This window comes from Vombatus ursinus, unplaced genomic scaffold (assembly GCF_900497805.2).
Source record: "Vombatus ursinus unplaced genomic scaffold, bare-nosed wombat genome assembly UNPS02014821.1, whole genome shotgun sequence".
In the NCBI taxonomy this organism is placed as follows: domain Eukaryota; kingdom Metazoa; phylum Chordata; class Mammalia; order Diprotodontia; family Vombatidae; genus Vombatus; species Vombatus ursinus.
The window spans coordinates 12,135,885-12,159,813 of NW_020954599.1; the positions used below are offsets into that span (position 1 = coordinate 12,135,885).

Sequence of the window (23,929 nt, forward strand, 5' to 3'; positions counted from 1 at the left end):
TGGCTGTGTTATCTTCTTCAAGTCACTGATCTCCTGAAGACTAAAAGTTGCAAGGGCTAATTTGCACTGGAAGAGAGATTTTCCTTTCCTGGAGTTCCCTATAACAATGAAATCACAGGTGCACAGCCCATCTCTTTCAATGAGTTTGTAACAAATACTCTCAAACACAAAGTCAATCTTCATGAAAACAGGGAAGCAGAAAACGTGTACTTACCATGTTTTCCTCTTGAAATGTCCACATACTGGCAAAGTCTAGGATGGGTGATGGTCTTGAGGATTTGAAAGCGCCCCAAGATTTTGATGGAGTTAGGGGTCAGAGGCAGTCCATTGCTTCCACAAACATCATGTGGCAGAGCAGAAGCAAAGAAGGTAAAGGCACCTATTTCTGCATCCTTCAAAGGAAACATTTTTCTCTTTCGATTTCTTCTGTTCAGTACAAATGCAGGACAGTCCTGTAAAATAAAAGAAATTTGAAATCTCAAAACCATGTATAATATTGTTTTTAAATGTCCCTGGCACAATGCCTAGCACATAGAAGGTGCTTAATAGAAGCTAGCTGATTTGCTGACTTAATTAACATACAACTTAGAGATGGACGTCAAAACTGTACACTTTGTAGATAAAACATAAAAGTTAAACTTCTGAAAAAGTTTTGAAGACTAAAAACAATACTCATCTGTATTCTATCTCAGAACTAAGGCTTCCCTAAGATATTCGAGCAACATAACAATAATAAGGGATGACATTCAATTCAATCCAACAAACACTGACTCATAAGGGCCTATATGTGTAAGGCACTGTGTCTTCGATATCCAGTCTTCATGTAGGCTGAGTTTTGAATAGTGGTGAAGGAATTCAGTGTTCTTGAATCATTAAAGATCTTGTCTTTATCCAAAAGGAGGCAGCTAGATGGTTCAGGGGTTACAGCGCTGGGCCTGGGGTCAAGAGTTCAAATTTGGCCTCATACACTTACTAGCTATGTAATGCTGGACAAGTCACTTAACCTCTGTTTGCCTTAATCCACTGGAGAAGGAAATAGCAAACCACTCCAGTATCTTTGTCAAGAACAATAAACAGTATGGTCCACAGGGTCACAAAGAGTCAGGCATGACGGAACAACTTTATACAAAGAATATACATGCATGATACAAAGACCACCTAAATGTCATCATTCCTTTGGAAAGGAAAGAAAGCAAAAGATAACTTAGGTACTAACCAAGAACATTTCACAAAAATGGCTACAAAATTCAGTAATGAAATTGAGGGTAACATAGTTTTGGAAAGTCAAAGAAATCCAATATTGCTTAATAAAAAATTAGAGCACCAAAACACCTATTAATGTTACCATAAATGAATAAATTCAAATTTAAGCCTTGCTAATACCTTATTTTTATATTTATATTTCAAATTGTAAGACTTACTAAGACATTTTCAAAACCTGGCATGCAAAAGTTAAAGGGAATTTATAAACTTTAATAGAAATCCCCAATGATCATCACTGCCATGTACATCCTAAAATTTTTACAGTAGCTGGTTTATCCTTTTAACATGTAGGTATTTTTATGTGCACTAGCTAGAATGTAATGCTAGGTTATGTTTAAAATCACAATAATGTTTTGGGTTCTCTGGGCAAGTTACTTTTCAAAAAGGATCTTGTTACACCAGTAATAATAACAGCTAGCATTCATACAGTGCTTTAAAGTTTACAGAGCACTTCTCACATGTTCAGTAATTTTCTTAAGCTCATTTTTTTACAAGAAAACTTCCAAAATGTTCATTCTTTATTTTAAGAGTAAACTATTCTCTTCCTTTCTTCCTGAACATTCATTTCCTGATTAATTTAATCATTTTCAAAAATAAGTAGATGCATCTCTTACACAAATTATACTCAAATTATACTGGTGAAAGGAATAAAATTTTAAATGGATAGATGAGTGAATGAATATCCTAAATGATGAATGAATGAATATCCTAAGTGAAGTAGTGTAGTACAATTGGGTGGGGGGGTGTGGCGTGGAGCACTTGATTTGGAATCAGAAGACCTGGGCTTGAATACTAGCTCTGTTACAAGATTTTGAGTTCCAAATTTTTTTCTCCCCCATTTCCTCCCTCCCTTCCCCCCTCCTCAGAAGGCAAGCAATTTGTGATAATTACTATTTACATCACCCTCTATAAGCCAATTAACCTCAATCTGAGCTTTAGTTTCCTCATCTGTAAAATGATATTGGCTGAGATGATCTGTTAAGTTCCTGGGGCACATAATAAATACATGTATGTTGATTAATAGATTTTAACTAGTTAACCAGTAGCTTCTGACCTCCTACAATGGTCCATGAGTCCAGGTTCTTTCAGGTTTGGAGAAAAGGAGTTATGTGACACACCCACAAAATATGAATTACCTAATGGAGACAGCTGAGGAGGTTTACACAGGTTTTCAAGCACCATCAACCACAAAACTTCCCATTCCCAAGACTGCTCCAGGAAGATCAATTTAGGGCTACCTAGCAGGCTTACACAACTGAACAGTCAGTCAATAAGTATTTATTAAGCAGCTACAGTTAATTAATACAGTGTTAGGCACTGCATTAAGTCCTAGGTAGGGATAGAAAGATATAGAGAAAGATAGAAAACAATCCCTACTCTTGAGGAGCTCACAATAATCTATATACAGGATAAACTGAAATAAACAGAAGGAAGGTACCAGAATTAAGAAAAATTGGGAAAAGTTTGCTGTAGAAAGTAGAATTTTAACTGGGACCTGAAGGAAGCCAGGGAATCAGTTAAGTGGAGATGAGGAGGGAAAATGTTCCAGAGAAAATGCTCAAAACCAAGAGATGGAGTGTCTTGTTTGAAAAACAGCCAGGAGGCCAGTGCCACTGAATTAAAGAGTGCATGAGGGAGGGAGGAGGAGGTAAGACGTAAGAAGATGCTGAAAAATCGTACAAAGACGGGAAGGAAAGAACATTGTTATTGGAAGAAATATCTCCTCTCTGAGTTTATGTGATAGGTAACTGTTGCCAAAATATATTTACCATAATGCAGAAATCTTAGAGGTAAAAACCCAATTATTACTAAGCTCAAGCATAGGTTCAGGCCTCAGAGCAACAATTAACCTGAATAATCATTAAGATTCTAACAAGGCTGCTTATAGGCAAAATTAATCTAGTACACTCCTCTTAGAATATAAAAGTTAAGGAAAAGGCAGATTCATAATAGCAGATTTCCTTCAATGTCACGAAAGCTGAAAAAACTTAAAAACAGAGTTAATCCCTTATATTCCCCAAGGAAACAAACTTTGTCAAACTAACTCTTTAGGTAAACTAAGTCAGGTTACAGATTAAACTACATTTAGGAGATTCATGAATAGGCCAAAAAGAAGGAGAAGGGATTTATATGTTTCCAAGGACTTGGGGAATCTTCATCTGGCTTTTTATCTAAGGAATGTTTAAAGCCTCAAGTAAATTTTCACATCTCAAGGGACAGGTTTTGGTCAGGTAAGGTTAATATTAACAAAAGGCAGGCTTACAGTTAACCAAAAGATGCAGGAGAAATGGCCCCTGGAGCCCTGAATAATAACAAATAAAAGGAAATAAAAAATTCCTGTAACAACATGGACCTGCATTTAGATGCAGATTTTAGTCCTAGCTCTCCCAATTAGTAGTTGTGTGACAATGAACAAGCTACTTCATCTTTTTTGAGTCTCAATTTTCTCATCCATAAAATGGCAACAATAATAGTTACACAATATCATTATGGAGAACGCCTTCTGTAAATGCTAAAATGCAATACAATTGTAAGCTATCATCATTTCCTATTGGCACTGCCCAACTCACTATTCCCCATACACAATATTTCATCTTCTCTCTCCATGTCTCTGCATAAGTGAATGTCTGGGAGGCACTTTTTCCAAATCTCCATCACATCAGAATCTTTGCAAAGTTCAACTCTGGTGCCATAATCCTCTCATCCCTTCCCTGTCCCCCAAGCAATTTTTACTCTTACGTTTGAAATCATTTTTGTTTCTTTGAATATACTTGCGCTTATTTACTTGCATAAAAGTTGTATCACTTCTGTAGAAAGTCAGCTCCATAGAGAAGGAACCGTTTCATTTTGTATTTGTACACCTATGCCCTAGAATAGTCCCTCGCACCTGGAGAACAAAGACAGAGAAGAACTGTGCTTTTGTTGGTATGGGGCCAAATTTGGCCCTCAAGTTTTAGTTTCAAGATCCCAATGGATATAGGGGGAATAAGAATTACCCTATCCAAGGGTGGGGAACCTTCAGCCTCAAGGCTACATGTGGCCCTCTAGGGCCTCAAGTGCAGCTCTTTGAATCCAAACTTCACAGAACAAATCCTCATACCAATATAAGTCAGCACCCTCTATACAACTTAGAAAACTGCTTAAGAGAATTGAGAAGCTGACTTGCCCAAGGATATGGTCAGTATGTTTCCAAGATTTGACTTGAACTACTATGAAGGCAGCCACTTCATGACTGATAGAAAAATTTCATTCCTTCAAAATTTCTTTCAACTCAACAAAGTTAAGGGCGTCAAAAGACAAAAAGAAAACAGTCCCTGCCCTGAAAGAGCTCATATTATTGGGGGGAAGGGGAAGGGCACAAAAGACACAAAATGATTGAGAAAATGATTTGAGAAAAAGAGGGCACTAACAATGGGGAAGAGAGGGCATCTGAGGAAGGAATCAGGAAGGTTTCACAAAACAAATAGTACCTGAAAGAAGACTTATTTGTATGTGTATACATACACACAAAGACAAATAATTATAATAAAAATAGAAGTGATATGTTGTATATACATCTAGCTTCTCTCTCTTTTTTCAACCTTACCTAGCTTCTTTCTTTTTTTTCAACCTCAATAGTCAGGAAGAGGTTCTGGTCTTTAGATGAAAGCTTTCTGCTTGGCATCTAAAATGTGGGTGTAAAGGTGAATGTTAAGCTCCCAGAGGGCAGGAGCAGTTTAGATGCTTAATGAATATAGTCTGAACTGAATTTAGACAGCTACAGATTCCTGCCTGATGATTTACAGATTAGGAATCATTTCTCTTAGTTTAACTTTTTTCCACAACTCTTCTCCCACCATGAGGTTCTCACATCCCTTCTCATTTGCATTCCAACATGCAAGGACCTCTTGGGTCTTTGATGATGATGATGATGATGATGATGCTATGACTAGGCTGACACATCTTAAGCTGCTTCATAAGCATATACCAATCTCCCAAAGAAGTTTTAGCAACTGCCAAATGTCAGGTCAGGGAGGAACTCTGGACTGTATCTGTTGGCTTCGGCAGTTCCTAATAATGAATTTATTTGACCCGAACACAAACTCGTCAGAAAGAACCAATCAATCAATAAGTATTTATTAAGGGCCTACTATGTGTCAGGCATTGCGCTAAGTGGTTACAGTGGGATTACACTGTGCCAAGTGTGGTCACCAGTACAAAGACTGAAGCAATTCCTACTCCCCCAAAAGTTTACATACTAATAGGGGAAACAAGCACATAACTTTAGTGACCCAGATTTATTCTCCAGTCCTCTCATTTAATGAAGAAAGCATTCTTAAAGACATACTAATTTCTTTCATCTTTAGGTCTTTTGACAAAATAAAGACAAAGTGGCCACAAAAAAAGTTTGAAAAAAGTGAAGTTCTCCCCAATTTTCTGAAATATTTCAACTGTATTAAAAAGGAATTTAATTGGCCCAGCTGGGGAAAGGAAACATGGAGTTTGAGACGGTGGCTGTCCATTCTTAAGCCTCTTCACTGAGAATAGCAGTTTATATAGAACAAAAGAGAGCAGGGACCAGTATCTTTTGCCCCCACAGAGCCTTGCACATAGTAAGTGCTTAAATGAAGATTATAATAATGAACAATTAAATGAATTCAAAATGAATGCGCCTCTCTCTCTCACTATCACATTTAGTTAAAGAACTTACTCACTAAGCCTCAACATTACCCCCTGCCAACACCAATTAATTTCCCTAGGCATTGCACTTTTAGGAGCATCTCCCAGTTCCTCTTTTTGCCTCCTTAGTCACATCCAACCAGCTGTCAAAGCACATTACTTCTTACTTCATGAAATATCCCAGATCTATCTATGTTTCCTTTCCCAACAGTGACTCAGTTATGGCTTTGGAGACTGTCTCTGTCTCTCTCTCTCACACACACAGTTGGTCAAAGTATATGAGAAAATGAGTAGAAAGGTAAAAGATGGCCATTAGAAGCAGGGAATGGTGCCATTTCATGCAAACTTCGTGAAAGGTAATGGTTCTAAATCAGCTGTGAGAGATCCTTTGGTATAATGGAAGAAATGCTGGGTTTTGAGTCACTTAGTTTGGTTCAAAGACTGGCTCTGCTATTTAACTAGCTTTGTGACTTTGGGAAAAGTATTGAACCAAATTCAGTCAGTTTCCTCATTTGTAAAATGAATGATTTGGTCATAAAATTCAGAGCTGGAAGGGCCATTGAATCCAGCCCCTTTATTTTACAGAAGAGGGAACTGAGGCACAGAGAAGGTTAAGTGACTTGCCCAGGGTGTCACAGAACTAATAAATACCCGAGGTGGGAAAGGAACCCAGATCTTCTGGACTCCAACATTCTAACCATTAAACCCCACTGCCATTAAAATGCCTGAATCCCTTGCCTCAACCACAAATCTATAATCTCACATGCAACCATCAATGATTCAAGCCAGGAAAAACACAGCCTTCCATGAAAATGAAGTACAGGGTCTTTTACATGATTTGACTAGAGAAATATGCTGGTGAAAGGTACCTGTCCTTAAATATCCCTCTCCCATCTAGGTACTTCAGAGTCTAAAATTCATGTTTTTAGGTTAGGCATTGCCCTTTACCTTTAGTCCTCTTTTAAAAACAAAATATTCTACACTGAAGATAAAACATTAAGGTTAAATAGGTCCCATGGTCAAATTACATTCCTAGCAGAAAAATTTTCACTACTTGACAGTTTTGCATAGGACCACAATTGTGCTTATGTATTAATACCCCTCCCCCAAGAGCATAGTATAGACCTCCAAAAAGAAAAACAGGTAAGTAGGCATAAAGATGTTAGAGTGGCCACTTAATTCCAACAAGAAGGGAGCATAAGTTCAAGAAAAATGTTAAAAAGTAGATATTTCAGGGGAATGTGAAATAAACCTGGAAGGGTAGATTGGAGCCAAATTGCATAAGGCTTTAAATGCTAAACAAAAAGGGGCAGCTAGGTGGCACAGTGAATAGAGCACCAGTCCTAGACTCAGGAGAACCTGAATTTAAATCCCGCCTCAGACACATAACACTTACTAGCTGTGTGACTCTGGCTAAGTCACTTAACCCCAATTGCCTCACATAAAACAAAACACTTTAAAAAAAAGTAGGTATTTGAGATTATGAATGTGTAAAACAGAATGTTAAGCTGACAGGTGACCATGGAGATAGGCTAGTTTTACTTTAATAAAGGAAACAAACCAGGTGGTGTTGAATGCACCTCATCAACATCCCTAGCCTTTCTCTCTACTCACACAACACACTGGTCCTCCTTCAGGAGCTCATCAATTCTCATCTAGACCAGCACCTCTTAATCTGTGGGTCACAACCCCAAATGGGGTCGGGAAAAATTCAGCAACAGTAAAAGGTTTCCGAACACACAAGGACCAAAAATTAATTAAAAATCAAACGCATAATGAATTTGAGGCTTTTCTGGAAGTGCTTGCCAGTCTAGCACACCACAACTTCCCTGAGGCTTTGGTTTAGAAAACAAAGCATGCACGTTGCACTGTGAATACCCTCAGGACACACAACTCCATGCAAATCGAAAAGGAGGTAGCCTGGACAGTAATAGTTTTCTGAATGGCCCCCTAACTCCAGATTTAGCTCTCTCCAAAGCATCCTCCACACAGCTGCCAACTTGATATTTTAAAAGTTGAGATCAAATAACCATGTCACTCTACCCTGCTCAAGAAACTTCCATGGCTCCCCACTGCCTCCAGAATAAAATGCAAACTGTCTTGCTCAGTTTCACAATCTGGCTCGAGCCTACCTTCTGAGGCTGATTACACAGTACTCTCCTACACACAATCCTATCTCCTGCCTTTGCATCCTCCATGCCTGGAATGCGCGCTGGCACGCGCGCACACACGCACACACACACTCTCTCTCCCTCTCCCCCTCTCCTTTTTCTCTCTTCTTCTCTATCCGTTTCTATCTCTCCTTCCCCCTCTTCCCTTCCCTTCCTTCCCTATATTCTATCTTGTTCTTCCGTCTATCCCTGTTTCTGTCTCTTCTTCTCTCCTTATCTCTGTCTCTGACCTCCTCCCTGTGTCTCTCACCCCCCTCCTCTTCCCTACCCCATGAAGGTACATTTGCTTTCCTATGCATCCAGTATTTACTGTTATGTGCGAACATGTTGTAACAGCAGAATGAAAACTCCTTGAGGGCAGAGAAATGCCTTTTCATTTTCTAGTGCCGACCATAGTACCTGACACATAGTAGATCCTTAAAAAATGCTTGTTGATCGAGCTTTCTCCAATGAAAATAAGCCTTGAAACTTGCATTTCATTAATTTTACTGGGCCTTTCTCTAAAAATCTGTCTTGACACCATACTCCCCTAAACATCACCAAGCTCTGTAAAGTTACCCCTTGGCAGATCTCATTGAAAGCGGCATACCTCCACTTTCTGCACAAATAAGCACCGTACCCCCGCGCCAAACCAGAGAGGAGAGCCGATTGCACCCTGACACCAAGTCTGAACCCAAAGAAAGCATTTCTTCACATCCTCGATGTGTAACAGAGGAAATACGCTCCTTGACAAAGGGCTCATTTAGGGGGTGCCAGGGGTCGTTCTGCTCCAGTGGGTTTTGTAGAAGTGCAGAGAGATCAGGTAAGGGTGTGCTTTACCTGCCCCGTCGCTGGGGAGAGTGATACAATGGAAAGGGTTCTCTAAGTGTTGGAACTGGGTTCCAGTTCTGCCTGAGCGACCTTGGATCAATGACTTAACCTCCTCGGGACTCAGTTTCCTCACCTGTACAAGGAGGGGGGCTGGACTGAGTGGCTTCTGGGGTCTGCTCCAGCTGGACAGGTAGGATTCCAGCAATGGATCACTCAGGGAAGGGGCGGGTGAGGGGGAGGAGGAGTGACCTCATCCTGGAAGGATGGGGGAGGGTCAGCCCTTGACCTCTGACCTCTCCCACCAGGGTGACACAAGGGCGAGACGCAAAGAAAGGGAAGAGCTCGGAGTACCTGCCGCGGGTCAGGGGCTGCAGGCAGGTAGCCAAGCAGGCTGGGGGGGGAGGGCGCAGCGGCTCCGGGTCGGTCGCAGGCGCGGGCCTCTGGCCTCCAAGTCCGAGTCTGGCGCGAACCGCCCCCACCCCCTTCCCCGGAGGCTCCGGGCCCACGTGCCAGATTCCGAACCGGTCGGGAACGCGAGCGCGTGCCCGACTGCTACCCGCTCCCCCTCCCTCCTCCTCTCTGACAGCTCAGCCGCACCGGCCCTCACGGCGTTCCTTTTCCTCTGACGTCACCGGCCGCACGACTCACTCCCATTGAAAGACCTCTCCTCGAGCTGTCCATCCCAGAGCCTGAGCGGTGGGCAGCCAAACTGTGAGGCGTAAAGTGGGGGCCGCTGTGTCGAGTTTTGGAAAGGGTTCAGGGAGCTAGGGCGACAGACACGCATAGAGACAGAGAGAAGGACAAAAGGGGTGTGGGTTCTAAATTCGGAAGGGTCCCGCAGGCGGTTGGCTTATACAGCCCCTGTTGGGGTCTTTTCTCTTCGGCCGTCGCGTGGTTCGCTCCCTCACTCGGTTCTTCTGCCGGCGGCTGCGGCGACGTCGGCGGCCGGGGCTGCTCCGCCTCGCCTGGTTCATGTGAGTAGAAGTCTGAGGCCTGCCTAGCATACTAAGGGAGGTCGCTGCCTTCCCCAGGGCGGAACGGACCAGGCGAGCCTGGCTCGGGGCCTTCTGGGGACCCCGCGTGGGCGGGAGGCTAGGGGCCAGCCGCGAGTGCGAAGAGTCTGGGGGGCCGAAAGAAGTTGAGGCGTCGCGGCCTCCGTCCAAGTAGAGGGCAGGCGCCGGGTGCATCTCCCACGCGGGTTGTTCCCCAAAAACTGGGGCCAGGTGGGGTGCCCAGCGAGAAGGAGGGACATTTAAAGAAGGGGTGCCTTCACCTCTGTCTCTAAGCCTTGAGCTTTGTGGCCCCAGCGACCCCCCGCAGTGTGCCTAGCATATTGTCTTTTAAATTGTTTTCCATCAACAATCATTTTTTTCTCTCCCCTTCCCTTCCATCCCCCACCCCCGCTGAGAAAGCAAAAAAAGAAAAAACAAAACCCTTACACCAAATGTGCATATTCAAGCAGAACTAACTCTCACGTTGGCCGTGTCTAAAAATTATGACTTATTCTGTGTCTTGAGTCCACCTCTTTAGTCCGGACATAATTGTAGCGTGTTTCACATCATCCTGGTTAGTCATTGCATTAACCCGAGTTCTTTAGTCTTTCAAAGTTGTTTTTACGATGTAGATATTATTGTATTCGTTGTTCTGGTTCTGCTCACCCTCTACATCAGTTTCCCAAGTTTTTCTAAAGTAGTCGTTTTCATCATTTCTTAAAGTTGTCAGAGTAGTTCATTTTTACCGAGTTGGATATTTAGGTAAGATTTAGGAACTGGGGGAAAAGGGTATTTGTACACTTAGGTGTTGATAAGTGGTGTTTTTATTTTTGTTATTGGTTTCCAACCCCCCACCCCTTGTGTGTCTGTCATTTAGCACAATACTTGGCACATATGTGTGACACTTAATTCTTGTTGATTTTCAGGCAACAGGTGGCCCTGCTAGACTTGCGCCAACTTTCCTTTGATCTACTAGGAAAATACCTATGGTATACTAATTTTCCTTGCTGTGTACAAAGTATTGCAAGGCTATGATTCTTTATGCTGATCTATATTTGAAGTTATAAAATGAAAGCAACATGAGAGGTTTAATTTTCTACTTGGAAAAGAAATGACTTTCAGCCTCCTACTGAAAATGGCATTTCAGAATGTAGGAGTTTGTAGTTTCATGACATAGACAGTTGCCGCTTGTAACACTACTCTATATGTATTACCTTTCCTGCCAGTACTACTGACACTTTACCCAAATATCATTAATCTTTATGTCCCAATGATTTTTTATGTTAATTTTTTTTGAAACCTAAAACGAATTTTCTTACCGCAGAAATTCTCAACTTGTTTAGTGCCCAGGGAAAACAAGGTAGGAACTGCAACACAATGATGTCCTGTTTGTGGCAGTAAATTAGTTAAGAGCAGCAAACTTTTCCAAGGGAATGGGAGGAAAAAAGTTTGAGGGTGAGAAGGAAGATTGGGGGTAAAAAGGGGAAAGTTGAGGGGGGAGAATGAGCAAAGATTAAAATCTAGTGTCCAAAAAAAAAAATGGCATCTAATGTACAGTTCTGTGCTAGTAAAATTAGGATAGATACTGGACCTGTGATTTCACTTTGGGGGGGAATAAAGGTCTGTACCTTCTCTGAAACTTAGTCTTAGATAATTGCTGAGAGCATGTAAAAGTCTTAGAAAGTTACCCAAAGGTTAAGTGACTTCCCCAGAGTCTGTCAGAGAAAAGTTGAACCCAAGTCTTCCTAACTCCAAGGTGGTTCTAACCACAATGACAAACTGCCAGCAAAATTAGATGAATAAAAAAGAATACTTCAGTTGTGTTACAGCCCAGTGTTGGTCCTGAAAAGGGGGAGTGTGTGGAAGGGAGTGACTTGGGACTGGAAATCAGTGCTCCAGACCAAATGTCATTCTTTTATTGTAATAAGTAAATAGTGATGGGGTCACATTTGTATTTAGAAGACAATGGGGAGGTTGTATTTGTCTTTTTAAAAGTTTTTGGATCAGGGTAAAAATCACTTGGCAATTAAGTGGTGCAGTGGATAGAATGCCAGGCCTGGAATTCAAGAAGACCTGAGTTCAAATCCAGCCTCAGATGCTTACTAGCTGTGTGACCCTAGACAAGTTACTTAACTTTGTTTGCCTCCCTTTCCTCATTTGTAAATGACCTGGAGAAGGAAATTGCCAAGAAAACCCCAAAGGGTTATGAAGAGTCAAACACTTTTAGTCAAAAATGACCAAACCACAAAAATCAATTAGCTGAGAGATTGCTAGATGATGGGGGAGCCACTTAGTAATGAATAACAGCACTTACTGGTTATCAAATATTAAGTACCTAGTACATGCTAGATCCTAACTTATTCCTCTGGGAATATAAGTAGAAGAAAATCAAGCATTGCTTATACTATATAAATGTATGCTATTTAACTTATTTCATAGACTGCTTCAAAAAGAGGAGAATATTTCAATTTTTTAAAGTTGAAAAAAAATTATTCTGAACCTATAATATCAGTGTGGGAAACTCTTAGTCTGGAAACCCCTTTCACTAATGAAGATCAGTAACTAGTCTGTAACTTAGCATGTTGCAGTTACCTGGGGCACTGACAGGTTAAATGACCATGTCTTCCTCTCCAAAGCCAGCTCTCTAATTACAATACAATGCTGAATTTAATCAGTCAGTGAGTTAACGAATATTTATTAAGTCTACTAATGTTCCAGGCACGAGGCAAATTCACTAAAGTTTGTTAACCACCTGTTTTTTGTGCTAGGCACAGTCCCTACCCTCTGGGTGGGTGAAGGAAAAGGAATACATTTAAATGAATACAAAAAAATTTCATGAAGGAAAGAGTGCTAATGGAAATAGTAGATATAAAGGGAAACTTCATCTAGTTGTTAACCATTTGAGGCTAAGGTCAGGTGGAAGGGCACTTCAAACCACAGGAGCCACTTGGGCAAAAACAATAATGAGACAAAGACAGAATCAAGTTGTATATGGGTGACAGCTAGTAAGTCAGTTTGAATGAGTGAATGAATGAAAAAGCATGTATTTAAAGTGCCTTTTCTGAATCAGAGTGAGTAAAAAAGAAGTAATATGAAATTAGACTGGAAAAATCTGTTAGAGCTAGATTGTGAAGGCCTTAAATACCAAACAAAGGAGTGTATTTTATCCTGGAGGCAAGTTGGGAGCCATTCAAGCTTTTTGAACATGGGAGTCAAGGGAGAGACCAGTTATAGGAATAACACAGCAAAAGGTGATGAAGGCCAGAGCTTTGGTGATCAGTCAATAAGCACTTGATAAGTATTGGGGCTAAAAAAAAAAAAAGGAAAAAGTTAAGCCCTGACCTTTGGAGCACAAAATCTAATGGGGAGACAATGTGCAAACAACTCTGTACAAAAAAACTACCTGCAGGATAAATAGGAAATAATAAATAGAGGGAGTGCACTATGCCACTTCACTTGGTGATCTCATCGGCTTCCATGAATTTAATAACCATCTCTGTGCTAATAACTTTCAAATCTACCTATCCTGTTCTAACTTCTCTGCTATCCTCCAGTTTCTCATCTTCAACTGCCTTTCAGACATCTTAAACTGGACGTCACTTAGACTTGTTAAACTTGACATGTCCAAAGCTGAGCTTGTTATCTTTCCTCCTAAATCTTTCCCAAACCCCTAACCTCCCCATTACTGTCTAGGGCAGGCCTGCACAACTTCAGGCCCCGTTGGCTACTCACACGCTCCAAAGGATTTCCTTTTTTTGAGGCCACTTGAAATCTTTTGGTGTACTGCAAGTTGCCCTCCTGTAAGTTGTGCAGGCCATATTCAGGATCCTCTCAGTCCATCAGGCTTTCAACCTAAGTGTGATCCTCCATTCCTGTAGGAAAGGCTTCCTGTAGAAGGTGGGATTTCAGCTAGGACTTGAAGGAAGCTATAACGCAGAGATAAGGAGGAAGAACATTTCAGGCATGAGATACAGCCAGTGAAAATGCCTGGAGCTGAGAGATGAAAGCATTTTGTGAGTGGAGAGCACTCATTGGTTATGAAGCATAAAGGAGAGGAAAGAAAAGAAGACTAATTCATTAAAAAAAGGAGAGAAAAGACTAGTTCATATTCAATTCTAACTTATTTATTAGTTTATATGTCTTATATTTTTTATAGTTGTCAAGTGGTTGTAGCAGTTGTTGAGGAGAGATACCCGTAACAGAAACTGAGAGGTTAGGAAGAGAAACGAGTTTATGGAGAACAGTACTAATGTATTTTAGACGTGTTGTGTTTGAGATGCTTAAAGGGCATAGAGTTGATGTCTAATAGACAGCTGGTGATGCAGGACTGGAACCTAGGGAATCGGGGGCAATCTATGTAGTTTGAGGATTTGGATCCATGGGAACTAATAACTTTGCCAAGAGGAAAGATAGAGGCCTCAGAGTCGAACCTCTGAGATATTTGCTCCCATGCATAGTGGAGGAGTTGGTAGAGATGGAGGTGGGATATGCAGGATGGTAAGGAGGAATAGTCCAAAAAATCGTAAGAGAAGTATTGGGGAGAAACGAAAAGGGGGAGAGGTCCACAGTGTCAAAAACTGAGAAAAGATAAAAGGCCCTCTCCATCCAGCCTAGGACCCTAAGCCCAAGAGCTCTGGAATTAGCAGTCCACCACAGAACACCCTGCTTCTATCCCAGCCTCCTCAGCAATCATCTCCAGAATCAACCCTTATGGACTTGAAGCCCAACAACTACTTCAGCAGGTCCTACAGCCCTGGCACCATCAAATGCTTCAACATCAGAAATGGACGTGGTTGTTTTGTTTGTTTTTAATCAGTGGAAATAATGTTTGAGAAGGTACATTATCATTTGCTTTGCTACTGTCCTCTAAGGACATGGGATCTTTCCATCTGACTTGTACCCGAAACCTCAAATATATCTCCTCCCTTCGGATATGGGGTCCTTGAGTGCATGAATTGTCTCTGATTTTCTCTTTCTGTTCCCAGCCCTCAGCAATGCATTTAGTGCTTAATAAATATTTTTTCATTCATTCATACTTATTTTAGCAGTTAGGAGATCTCTTATAGATGGAGAGGTCCTCCAGATGTTCTTGTTATCTAAAGATATATTGATGATTGCACCAAGCTAGTAAATATTATAAAACAGACTAAATGAGAAAATTATTGTTTAAAAGAATTGGCCTTTTTGTCCACATTGGAAAAACCAAGTGGTTTAAGAATTCCTTTTGTTCATACTATGATATTCAGTTCAATGAATAACTAATAAGAGTTCACCCATCTGAGCATGTGTGTATACACAAAATCATATGTGTATCATTCATATTGCATTATTTTTATGTAAACATATATGTTATGTGTTTAATTGAAAACCTTTTGAAAATAATCAGACATCAGAATTAGAGGTTGCATTTCTCTTAAAGTCTTGGACAAATAGACAACGAGAGCATCATTCAGGAAAAACAGATTGAAAATATCCGGTGGGTGTAATGGGGCTGAAACACATTTAGAAATAAAGAATTATACTGGAAGAGGTGGCGTGAGGAATGCTGTCAAGGAAACATTGTACAAAGTGAAGGGTTGGTAATGTAGCAGACCAGGTGCTCCATTGGTATAGTTGTGAGGAACACAGGCAAGCCAGTGCCAAACTGACAAGGGCATGTGGACAGGAGTCATACACAATAGTCAGATGTGGATGGTCTGTGAGCTATGTTGTTGGATGAAATATCAGTGACATCCAAAGAGCAGTCAGATCTGTGGAAGATGCTGGATGCAGTAGTTCCTGCCATCAAGTAGCTATTGCCTATTTAAGGATAAGGACTAAGGTATGTTGAAGATGTAAAGCGGATATTCCCTCATTTTTCTGAGCTCATTCAGAGTGAGAGAGAGAGAGAGACATGAGCTAGTTAAGTTCTAAATGATGCATGACATAAAGGATGATATAAACAAATTAGAGGAACAAGAAAGAAATTACCTTTTAGAGTAATGGATGAGAGGAAAGGGGATAAAGAGAATCATAGAAGATAAAGTGGACAATTTTGATCAACCAGTGCAGTTAAAATTAGAAGGGAAACATGACCTAGAAAAAAATCTTTGCAACAAGTTTCTCTGATATACTGTATAGTCAGTGGATGTGAATATTCAGTTTTCAAATGAAGAAATCTTGGTTATCAGCCATATTTAAAAAAAAAAACTTCAAATAGCTAATGATGAGGAAAATGCACATTAAAACAAGGGGTTTCACCCCACACTTACCAAAATTGGCAAAGATGATTGCAGAGTAGAGCTATGACTTGGTCCAGCTATTCTGGATGCAGTGTACCCCCAATTCCCTAAACTGTTTATTCTTTTGACACAGTGATACAACTGCTGGACTGATAGCCCCGAAGAAATCAAAACAGATAAGGACCCATATGTAACAACTCTCTTTCTTATAAAAAGCTAAGAGGATGCCGTGTATTGAAGAATGACTAAATAAATTCTGGTATATGAATGTAAATAGAGTATTATTGTGCCATAAGATGAACAATTTCAGATGAATCTCTGAAGAGCTGTATAAACTAATTCAGAGTGAACAGAATGAGAATAAGTTTATAATAATATTGTGAAGAAAAACATCTTTGAAAGACTTCAGACTTTTGATTAGTGCAAAAGACTGAAAATTCAGCATGCTACCCACCTTTGACAGAGAGGTGATGGACTTAGGTGCAGAGCAAGATGTGTTTTCAGATGCAGCCAATATGGCTATTTGTTTTTCTTTACAATGTCTGTTCAAATAATTATTTTCATTTCATTTATTTTTATAATGAGGGGATGGGTAAGAAGATGTGGAGCCAGAAGTAGGGTAGCAAAAAAAATAAAGACGGACAAGAGTTTCATGAAGCAATCAAGGAAGGCCAGAAGGCCAGAAAGATCTGTCAATAGGCAGAAGAGCTACAGGTTGCCCTTAAATGACTTTGCTCTGTGCTTTTCCCTGGCTGTCCACCATGATTAGAATTATTATTAGCCTCAGTCTCCTGGCTTCGTTTAAGACTCAGCACAAATCTTATCTTCTGCAAGAGGCATTTCCTCCTCAATCAGCTTCCTGTCTCCCTCTCTTCCCTCTGAGGTGACTTCTCATTTTCACACTTTGTGTCTTGCACTCTTGTCCCCGAATGAGAATATTAACTCCTTGAAGGCAAAGGTGGTGTTTTCATCTTTCTTTGTATCCCCAGCCCTTAGCATGTTGCCTGGCACTTAGTAAGTACTTAATAAATATTTGTTGATATTGATGAAGTTCTATATAATAGAGAGCTGCAGTTTTATGAATAGTCCTTTTTTTCTCTTCTATTATGTACCTGGAAATTCTCATTTTGTTAAGTTCAAAATAAAAATAAATTTTAAGAAGAAAATAGAAAAGCATTATCTTTGGAGTCAGAGGACTGGGGTTCAAATCTTGGTCCTTCTATTTAATACCAGTGTGTTCTGAAGCAAGTTATATATCCTGGTCCTCATTTCCTCATCCATAAAATGAAGAATTTGGACTAGATCACCTCTGAGGTCCCTCCCCTCTCTTGTTCTGTAATCCTTTTGAGATACGGTGTCTATAGAATAAATACAAAATAAATACAAATTTAGTGAGTTAGGACACTAGCAACTAGTAGGGTGGTGCTTGATCTGCATCTTCAATATAGACAGGAATTCTGTGACACAGAGGTGAGGAAGTAATGCATTCCAGGCTTGGGGAATAGCAGGAAGGCTGGTTTGACTGAACGATAGAGTGATGGAAGGGAAGTGATGTATATGGAAGCTGGAAAGGTAGTTAAGGCCACACTGTGAAAGGCTTAAAGAACAAAACAGATGGTTGTATGTGATCCTAGAGGCAAGAGGGGAGCCACTAGAATTTATCAAGTGGGGAGTGACATGGTCAGACTTAGGCTTTAAGGTGATCACTACCTGCTATATGGAGGATGGATTGGAAGCTGTTAATATAGTAGGAAACCAGTGTTGGAAACCTTAACTAAATGGTGACTGAATACACAGAAGAAAACATAGGAGAGATGGCGTAGAGGTAGAAATGTCGTGATTTGGCCATGCATGATTGAATCTGGGAGATCAGAGAGGGTGATGAGTCCAAGATAATTCTCAGGCGTTGTGAACCTGGAAGACTGGGAGAATGGTAGTGCCGTTGATAAAATAGGAAAGTTTGGAAGAATGGCCAGTTTCCTGGAGAAATACAATGCTATCTCATTTGAAATGTCCAATAGACAATATTGTGAGACTAGGAAGTCATCTGCATAACTGGGAGCTGATGAGCTCACCAAATTAAAAGATATGTAGGCTGTGTTTCAGATTTTTAGTATCGGCTTTATTCCTCATCCTCCCCTCCCCCCATATAATTATTGACTGTCATCATTAGTGGTGTCATGGGATATGAAAGAAAATCCAATGTGAACAACTTAGGTTTATAATTTACTTTTTCCCCAGTTATTTGAGGAGGGGGGATCTATTCAGGCTGTATGAATCCTTAAGGACAGTAATTGTCTCTCAAGGCTCCTTTCTCACTTTCTTCTTTTCCCGTTTATCTGCCTCTGTCTAGTGCCTTGCATAGTTCACATTTAGTATTTCTTGGATTCATTTGACTTTTAGGATTCTCGCCTCCATATACTAAACTACAGTTAGAACTTGGTAACAAATAAGTGGAGCTTACTGTTCCAAGAATGCTCAAATGGATGTTACCTCTGCTTTTCAATGTGGTGTGGTTGGTGAAAAGACCACTAAGCAAATTAGTCATAAGACCTTGTTCTGGCATGCACTGGCTTTGTAATCATGGGCAAGTTAATTATCCTTTGATTCTGTCCGCTAGAAAATGGAGATAATAATACTTGTACTACCTACTTTACACAGGTGTCAGAAAGAAAGCAGTTTGAAGACTATAAAATACACTATAATCTGAGTTGTTTGTGATTGTTTGTGAACCCTGTTTTAATTTTCATTTCTGTAGAGTGCTTAATGGTTTCCAGGGTACTTTATTACCTTCATCTGTCTTTGTTGATGCTTTTTTTTTTTTTTTAAAGGCAATTGGGGTTAAGTGACTTGCCCAGGGTCACACAGCAATAAGTGTCATGTGTTTGGTCTGAATTCAGATTTGAACTCTGGTCCTCCAGACTTCAGGGATGGTGCTGTATCCACTGCGCCATCTGGCTTCCCCCTTTATCTGTCTTTGAACCTCACAACACTTTAGAAGAAGGCTGTCGCTACAGCTAGCTATCCCTAAATATGGTTTATTATTTAGAAAAAGGGTTATGTTCCAGGCATTAAGACATTCTGCCAAGTATCCTTATAAGATGTTTTTCTTTCTCATATAGGTAGCACTTTCATGGGTATTAACTCATTACAGCTCTCAGATGTGAGAAGGCCACGTATTCTATTATAAGAGATGAGGAAACTGAGAATCAGAGAGATTAGACTCATCCCCTCTCTAACCCCCCTGATTCATGTAGTAGCCAAATCATGCCATTTCCACCTGTACACCATCTTTCCTGTTTCCTTTTGTATTTTCATTAAGGTCTCCTTCATCAGTTTCCTACTATATTAATAACCTCCAAATCATCCTCCGTACAGCAGCCAGCAATTGTCCTAAAGCCTAAATCAGAGATCTATCTAATTTGAAATTTGATAAATTCTAAAGATTAATGTCAGAGCTGGGTCTATAATGTAAGTCTCCCACTTTCTAGGCTAATGTTTGGTACATTATATATAAACTTCCTGCCTCCAGAAGGAACTTGATTAGAAGCAAAGGGCATAAAAAATAGAAGAAAATATAGTAGGAAAGGGAGAAGGATTGGAAAATAGAGTCTGGTTGAAGGGGGAAAATTGATTATTGCATTCTTTTAGTTTGGGGTCTGATGGGGTCACCTTCCCCTTTCTGCCCCTCCTCCTCTCTATATTATCTCCTAGATGTTTGGTTTATAGAGCCTTCATAACCTGACCCTTTTCTACCTTTCCAGTCTTATACTAAGGTATAAGAGCAGTAAGCCCTCCTGTGATCCAGTGATACTGGCCTCCTTGCTATCCCTCATGCAAGAGACTCCCTGCATTCTCATTAGTTTCCCTCCTCAATTCTATCTCCAGGCTTCCCTCAAATCTTGCTTAAAATTCCACCTACAAGAAGTCTTTCCCAGTTCTCCTTAATTATAGACTCCCCTGTCTGTATCTTTTTTGTTTGCATGTGGTCTTCCTCAGCTTCTCACAGTGCCTGGGACATGGTGTTTAATAAATACTCATGGTTGACTTAACTCTTCTCATTTCTTTAATAATGAAAGTGCACACACTTTGCCCTAGTAGCTACTCCTGGCTTATGATCATTTTAAAATGTAGGAGACTTAAAAACGTGGATCTGTTCCTATTGTATGTTCCTGACCCCCTTTCTTAGATGCATCTTTTTCTTAAAATAACACTACCGATCTACTTCTGATGGAGCTGACTCATCTCAGAGGTTCCAGACCCAGAATTTCAGAATCTCTTAGTGAGATTTACCAATAATACTGATCAGCAGCTAACATGCAACTTCCTGTCGTAGTTGCAGGAAGCAGCACCAACAGAGTAAATGACTTCCAAGGGTTGTAGAGCCCAGTATATAGGAGAAATTCAGCTTGAATCCAAGTATTACTGACTCTGTGGTCCCCTCCCTAGCCATTTCACGTCTCTTACTCTTGTATTTTATATTTCGTTTAACTAGGATTTAATTACAGGGGAATCCTAGGTCTGCATAATTTCAGAAGTTTAATAGTTGTTCTTCATCATATGACTCAGAAAGAATTTCCCTGTAGTAAGCTTTCTTCTAACATGTATAAATATGCTACATTCCATGTGTTTCTTCTGCTGTGAGTTTTATGCTTTACCAAAAGTTTCCTTTTTTCCATTTTGCTTTGCCAATAACTTTTAAGTGAGCTTTGAAGGCAATTTTATTTGGTCTTATATTACCTACAAACCTTTATTCCATAGGATTATCACCACATTACATATTAGACTGATACATATTAGTTGATAATGAGCCATTAGCATTCCTGGTTTAGAATTCAAAAGTAAAATGTAAAGTGAAGGTTGTTGAGTAATTGTTTTCTCTTCTTTCTTTCTTCCTTCCTTCCTACCTTCCTTTCCTTCCTACCTTCCTTTCTTTTTCTTTCTGTCTTTGTTCTTTTCTTTCTTTCTGCCAGAGCCATATAGAGGTGATATGTGTATTGTTTTACTGTTTGTTCAATGCACTCAGTTGGAATAAGTGTGACTAGGATTAGTAAGGCAAAAAATTGGTGTATTATAATGTCATAATTTTGTACTCAGTAAATCTGGGATAGAACTCTCCACTTCATAAGAATTGCTGGGAAAACTGGAAAGCAGTGTTACAAAAATTAGCCCAACATACCACAATAAAGTGATATGTGATTTGTGATTTGAATATTAAAGGTCATATGATAAAAATTTTTAGGAAAAAAATAGATCATATATTTAACCAAAGAATGAATAGTTAACTAAACAGGGATAAAGGCCATCACAAAAGATAAAATAGAAAGTTTTAAATAAACTTACCAGCTATCATTTCTAAATCATACTGACCCCCTGCTCTCTAGTCATCATCTTCAGTTTCCTAATCCCCTCCTACCAGAACCTCGGATTCTGCCTGTGGATGCATCCTAAGCTCTCATGGGTGAGTTGTTGCCTTTTTTCCAGTAGCATTTTATTTTTTTTCCCATTACATGTAAAAATAGTTTTCAACATTCATTTTTCATGAAATTTTGAGTTCCAAATTTTTTTCTCTCTTCTTGCTTCCCGTCCCACCTCCCCAAGACGTCAAGCAATCTGATATAGGTTATACATGTGCAATTATGTTAACATTAGTCATGTGAAAGAAGAACTACAACAAAAGAGAAAAGCCACTAAAACCACAACACTGAAAAAGTGAAAATAACATGCTTTGATCTGTGTTCAGATGCATGATTATTTGTCTAGTATTTTCTATCATGAGTCCTTTTTAATAATCTTGAATTGTCCAGCTGAGAAGAGCTACTTGAGCATAATTGATCATCTTATAATATTGCTATTATGCTGTACAAATGTTTATCTAGTTCTGCTCACTTATTCAGCATCAGTTCATGTAAATATTTCCAGGTTTTTCTGAAATCTGCCTACTTATCATTTCTTATAGCACAGTAGTGTTCCATTATGTTCCTATACTATAACTTGTTCAGCCATTCCCCAATTGAGGGTCATCCCCTCAATTTCCAATTCTTTGCCACCACATAAAGAGCTGCTATACGTATTTTTGTACATGTAGATCTGTTCCCTTTTTTTTCTGATCTCTTTGGGATACAGATCTAAGAGTGGTATTGCCGGACCAAAGGGTATGCACAACTTGATTGTCCCTTGAACAAAGTTCCAAATTGCTCTCCAGAATGGTTAGGTCAGTTCACAACTCTACCAACAATGCATTAGTGTTCCAATTTTCTTACATCTTCTCCAACATTTATCATTTTCCTTTTCTGTCATATTAGTCAGTCTGATAGGTATGAGGTGATACCTCAGAGTTGTTTCAATTTGCATTTCTTTAATCAGTAGTAATTTAGAGCATTTTTTTGTATGGCTGTAGATAGCTTTGATTTCTTCATCTGAAAACTACCTGTTCATATTCTTTGACTATTTATCAGTTGGAGAATGACTCATGTTCTTATAGATTTGACTTATTTTGCTTTATTTTTGAGAAATGAGGACTTTATCAGAAACACTTGATGTAAAAATTGTTTCCCATCTTTTTGCTTTCCTTCTGATGTTGGTTGTATTGGTTTTGCTTGTGCAAAAGCTTTTTAATTTTATGTAATCAAAATTATCCATTTTTAAAATCCTTTTTGAGCTCTTCTAAGCGGACCTTTTGGGCTTGAGATCAGCTCATGTTCCCTTTGAGGCTTCACATGTAAGCATTTTGTCATTGTTGTCCTCTTCAGAATTCATGTTTGCATCTTCCCTGTCACCATAGTGACACCATTTTTTTTTTCCTCGCTCATTTTTTTAAAAAGTTGATCTCTGCTCCTGGTGTACAGGGGTACTGTCTCAAGCTTCTTGCCCTGGGGGCCAGGAGCCTGGTCACTGGCTTTCTGCACCAGGGCCTTAGGGATCGGTGGCTTGCCCACTGTGCTAGGGTGGCCGGGCCTAGTTGAGCCTGTTATGCCCCAGGTTCCAGGGTTGGCTGTTTGCCTGCTGCACTGGGGCTAGAGGTCTCACAGCTGGCCTGCTGAGCCAGGGCCACAGGGCCTAGGGTGCTGATCTGTGCTGTGGCTCTCCTGAAGTCCTTCTAAGTTACCTTGGGCTAGAAAATTGTTTTACTGTCTTTCTGTGGCTTCTGTCGCCCTAGAATTCTTTCAGAGGCTTAATTTAATGTTGTTAACCTTCTTGATTTCCAAACCATGCTGTGAGCATTCTCTCTGACTATCCTTTCCCCCCTGCCAATGTTCTCCTTACTCCACTCTGACTACTGACTTCCCTGACTTCCTTTAAATACCCACTAAAATCCCACCTCCAGGAAGCCTTCCCCAACCCTTCTTTTTTCTGGTGCTTTCCCTCTGTTAATTGACTTCTTATTTATCCTGTGTATATAGGTTGCTTTTTATATATTTGTTTGCATGTTCTCTTCCCCATTAGATTATAAGCTTCTTGAGGGCAGGGACTGCCTTTTACTTATTTTTGTATCCCCAGCACTGAGCACAGTATCTGGCAAGTAGATACTTAATAAATGTGTATTGACTATTGATATGCTCATGTAAGTATATCTTTTAAGGACTTTATTATGATCTTAATGTGTATAGGGGAGACACCTTGTTTTAGAAGAACTTTTAGGCTATATTTTGCTTTATTGTTCCAAAAAAAAAAAACATTTTAAAAACAGTCAACAAACAGTAAGCACAACAAGGACTTTAAATTATCCGTGCCTTTTGATCACCTGTGTAATTAAAGATGTCTGCTGTGAAATCCTTTTTGTGAAATAAGACCTACTGTTATCTTCTTATAT

At 39.9% G+C, this 23,929-nt stretch overlaps 2 protein-coding genes across 3 annotated transcripts in view; one reads left to right on the forward strand and one right to left on the reverse strand.

Annotated features, from left to right (window-relative positions):
- The window catches only part of TBCK (TBC1 domain containing kinase), a 256,604-nt gene extending 247,278 nt beyond the window's left edge, over positions 1-9,326 (reverse strand). The window contains exons 1-2 of one of the 2 annotated variants that reach the window (XM_027837556.1): positions 9,255-9,326; positions 215-452 (exon numbers count right to left, since the gene is read on the reverse strand). In XM_027837556.1, coding sequence (XP_027693357.1) covers positions 215-407 — 193 coding nt within the window. In that variant the 5' untranslated portion in view covers positions 408-452; positions 9,255-9,326. Of the gene's footprint in view, positions 1-214; positions 453-9,036; positions 9,219-9,254 lie in introns of those variants that run through there. The other variant, XM_027837554.1, reaches the window with a different exon arrangement.
- Positions 9,327-9,775: 449 nt separating this feature from the next.
- The window catches only part of AIMP1 (aminoacyl tRNA synthetase complex interacting multifunctional protein 1), a 63,289-nt gene continuing 49,135 nt past the window's right edge, over positions 9,776-23,929 (forward strand). The window contains exon 1 of the mRNA XM_027837310.1: positions 9,776-9,877. Within this exon, the coding sequence (XP_027693111.1) occupies positions 9,876-9,877 (2 nt within the window). The 5' untranslated portion in view covers positions 9,776-9,875. The remainder of the gene's footprint in view (positions 9,878-23,929) is intronic.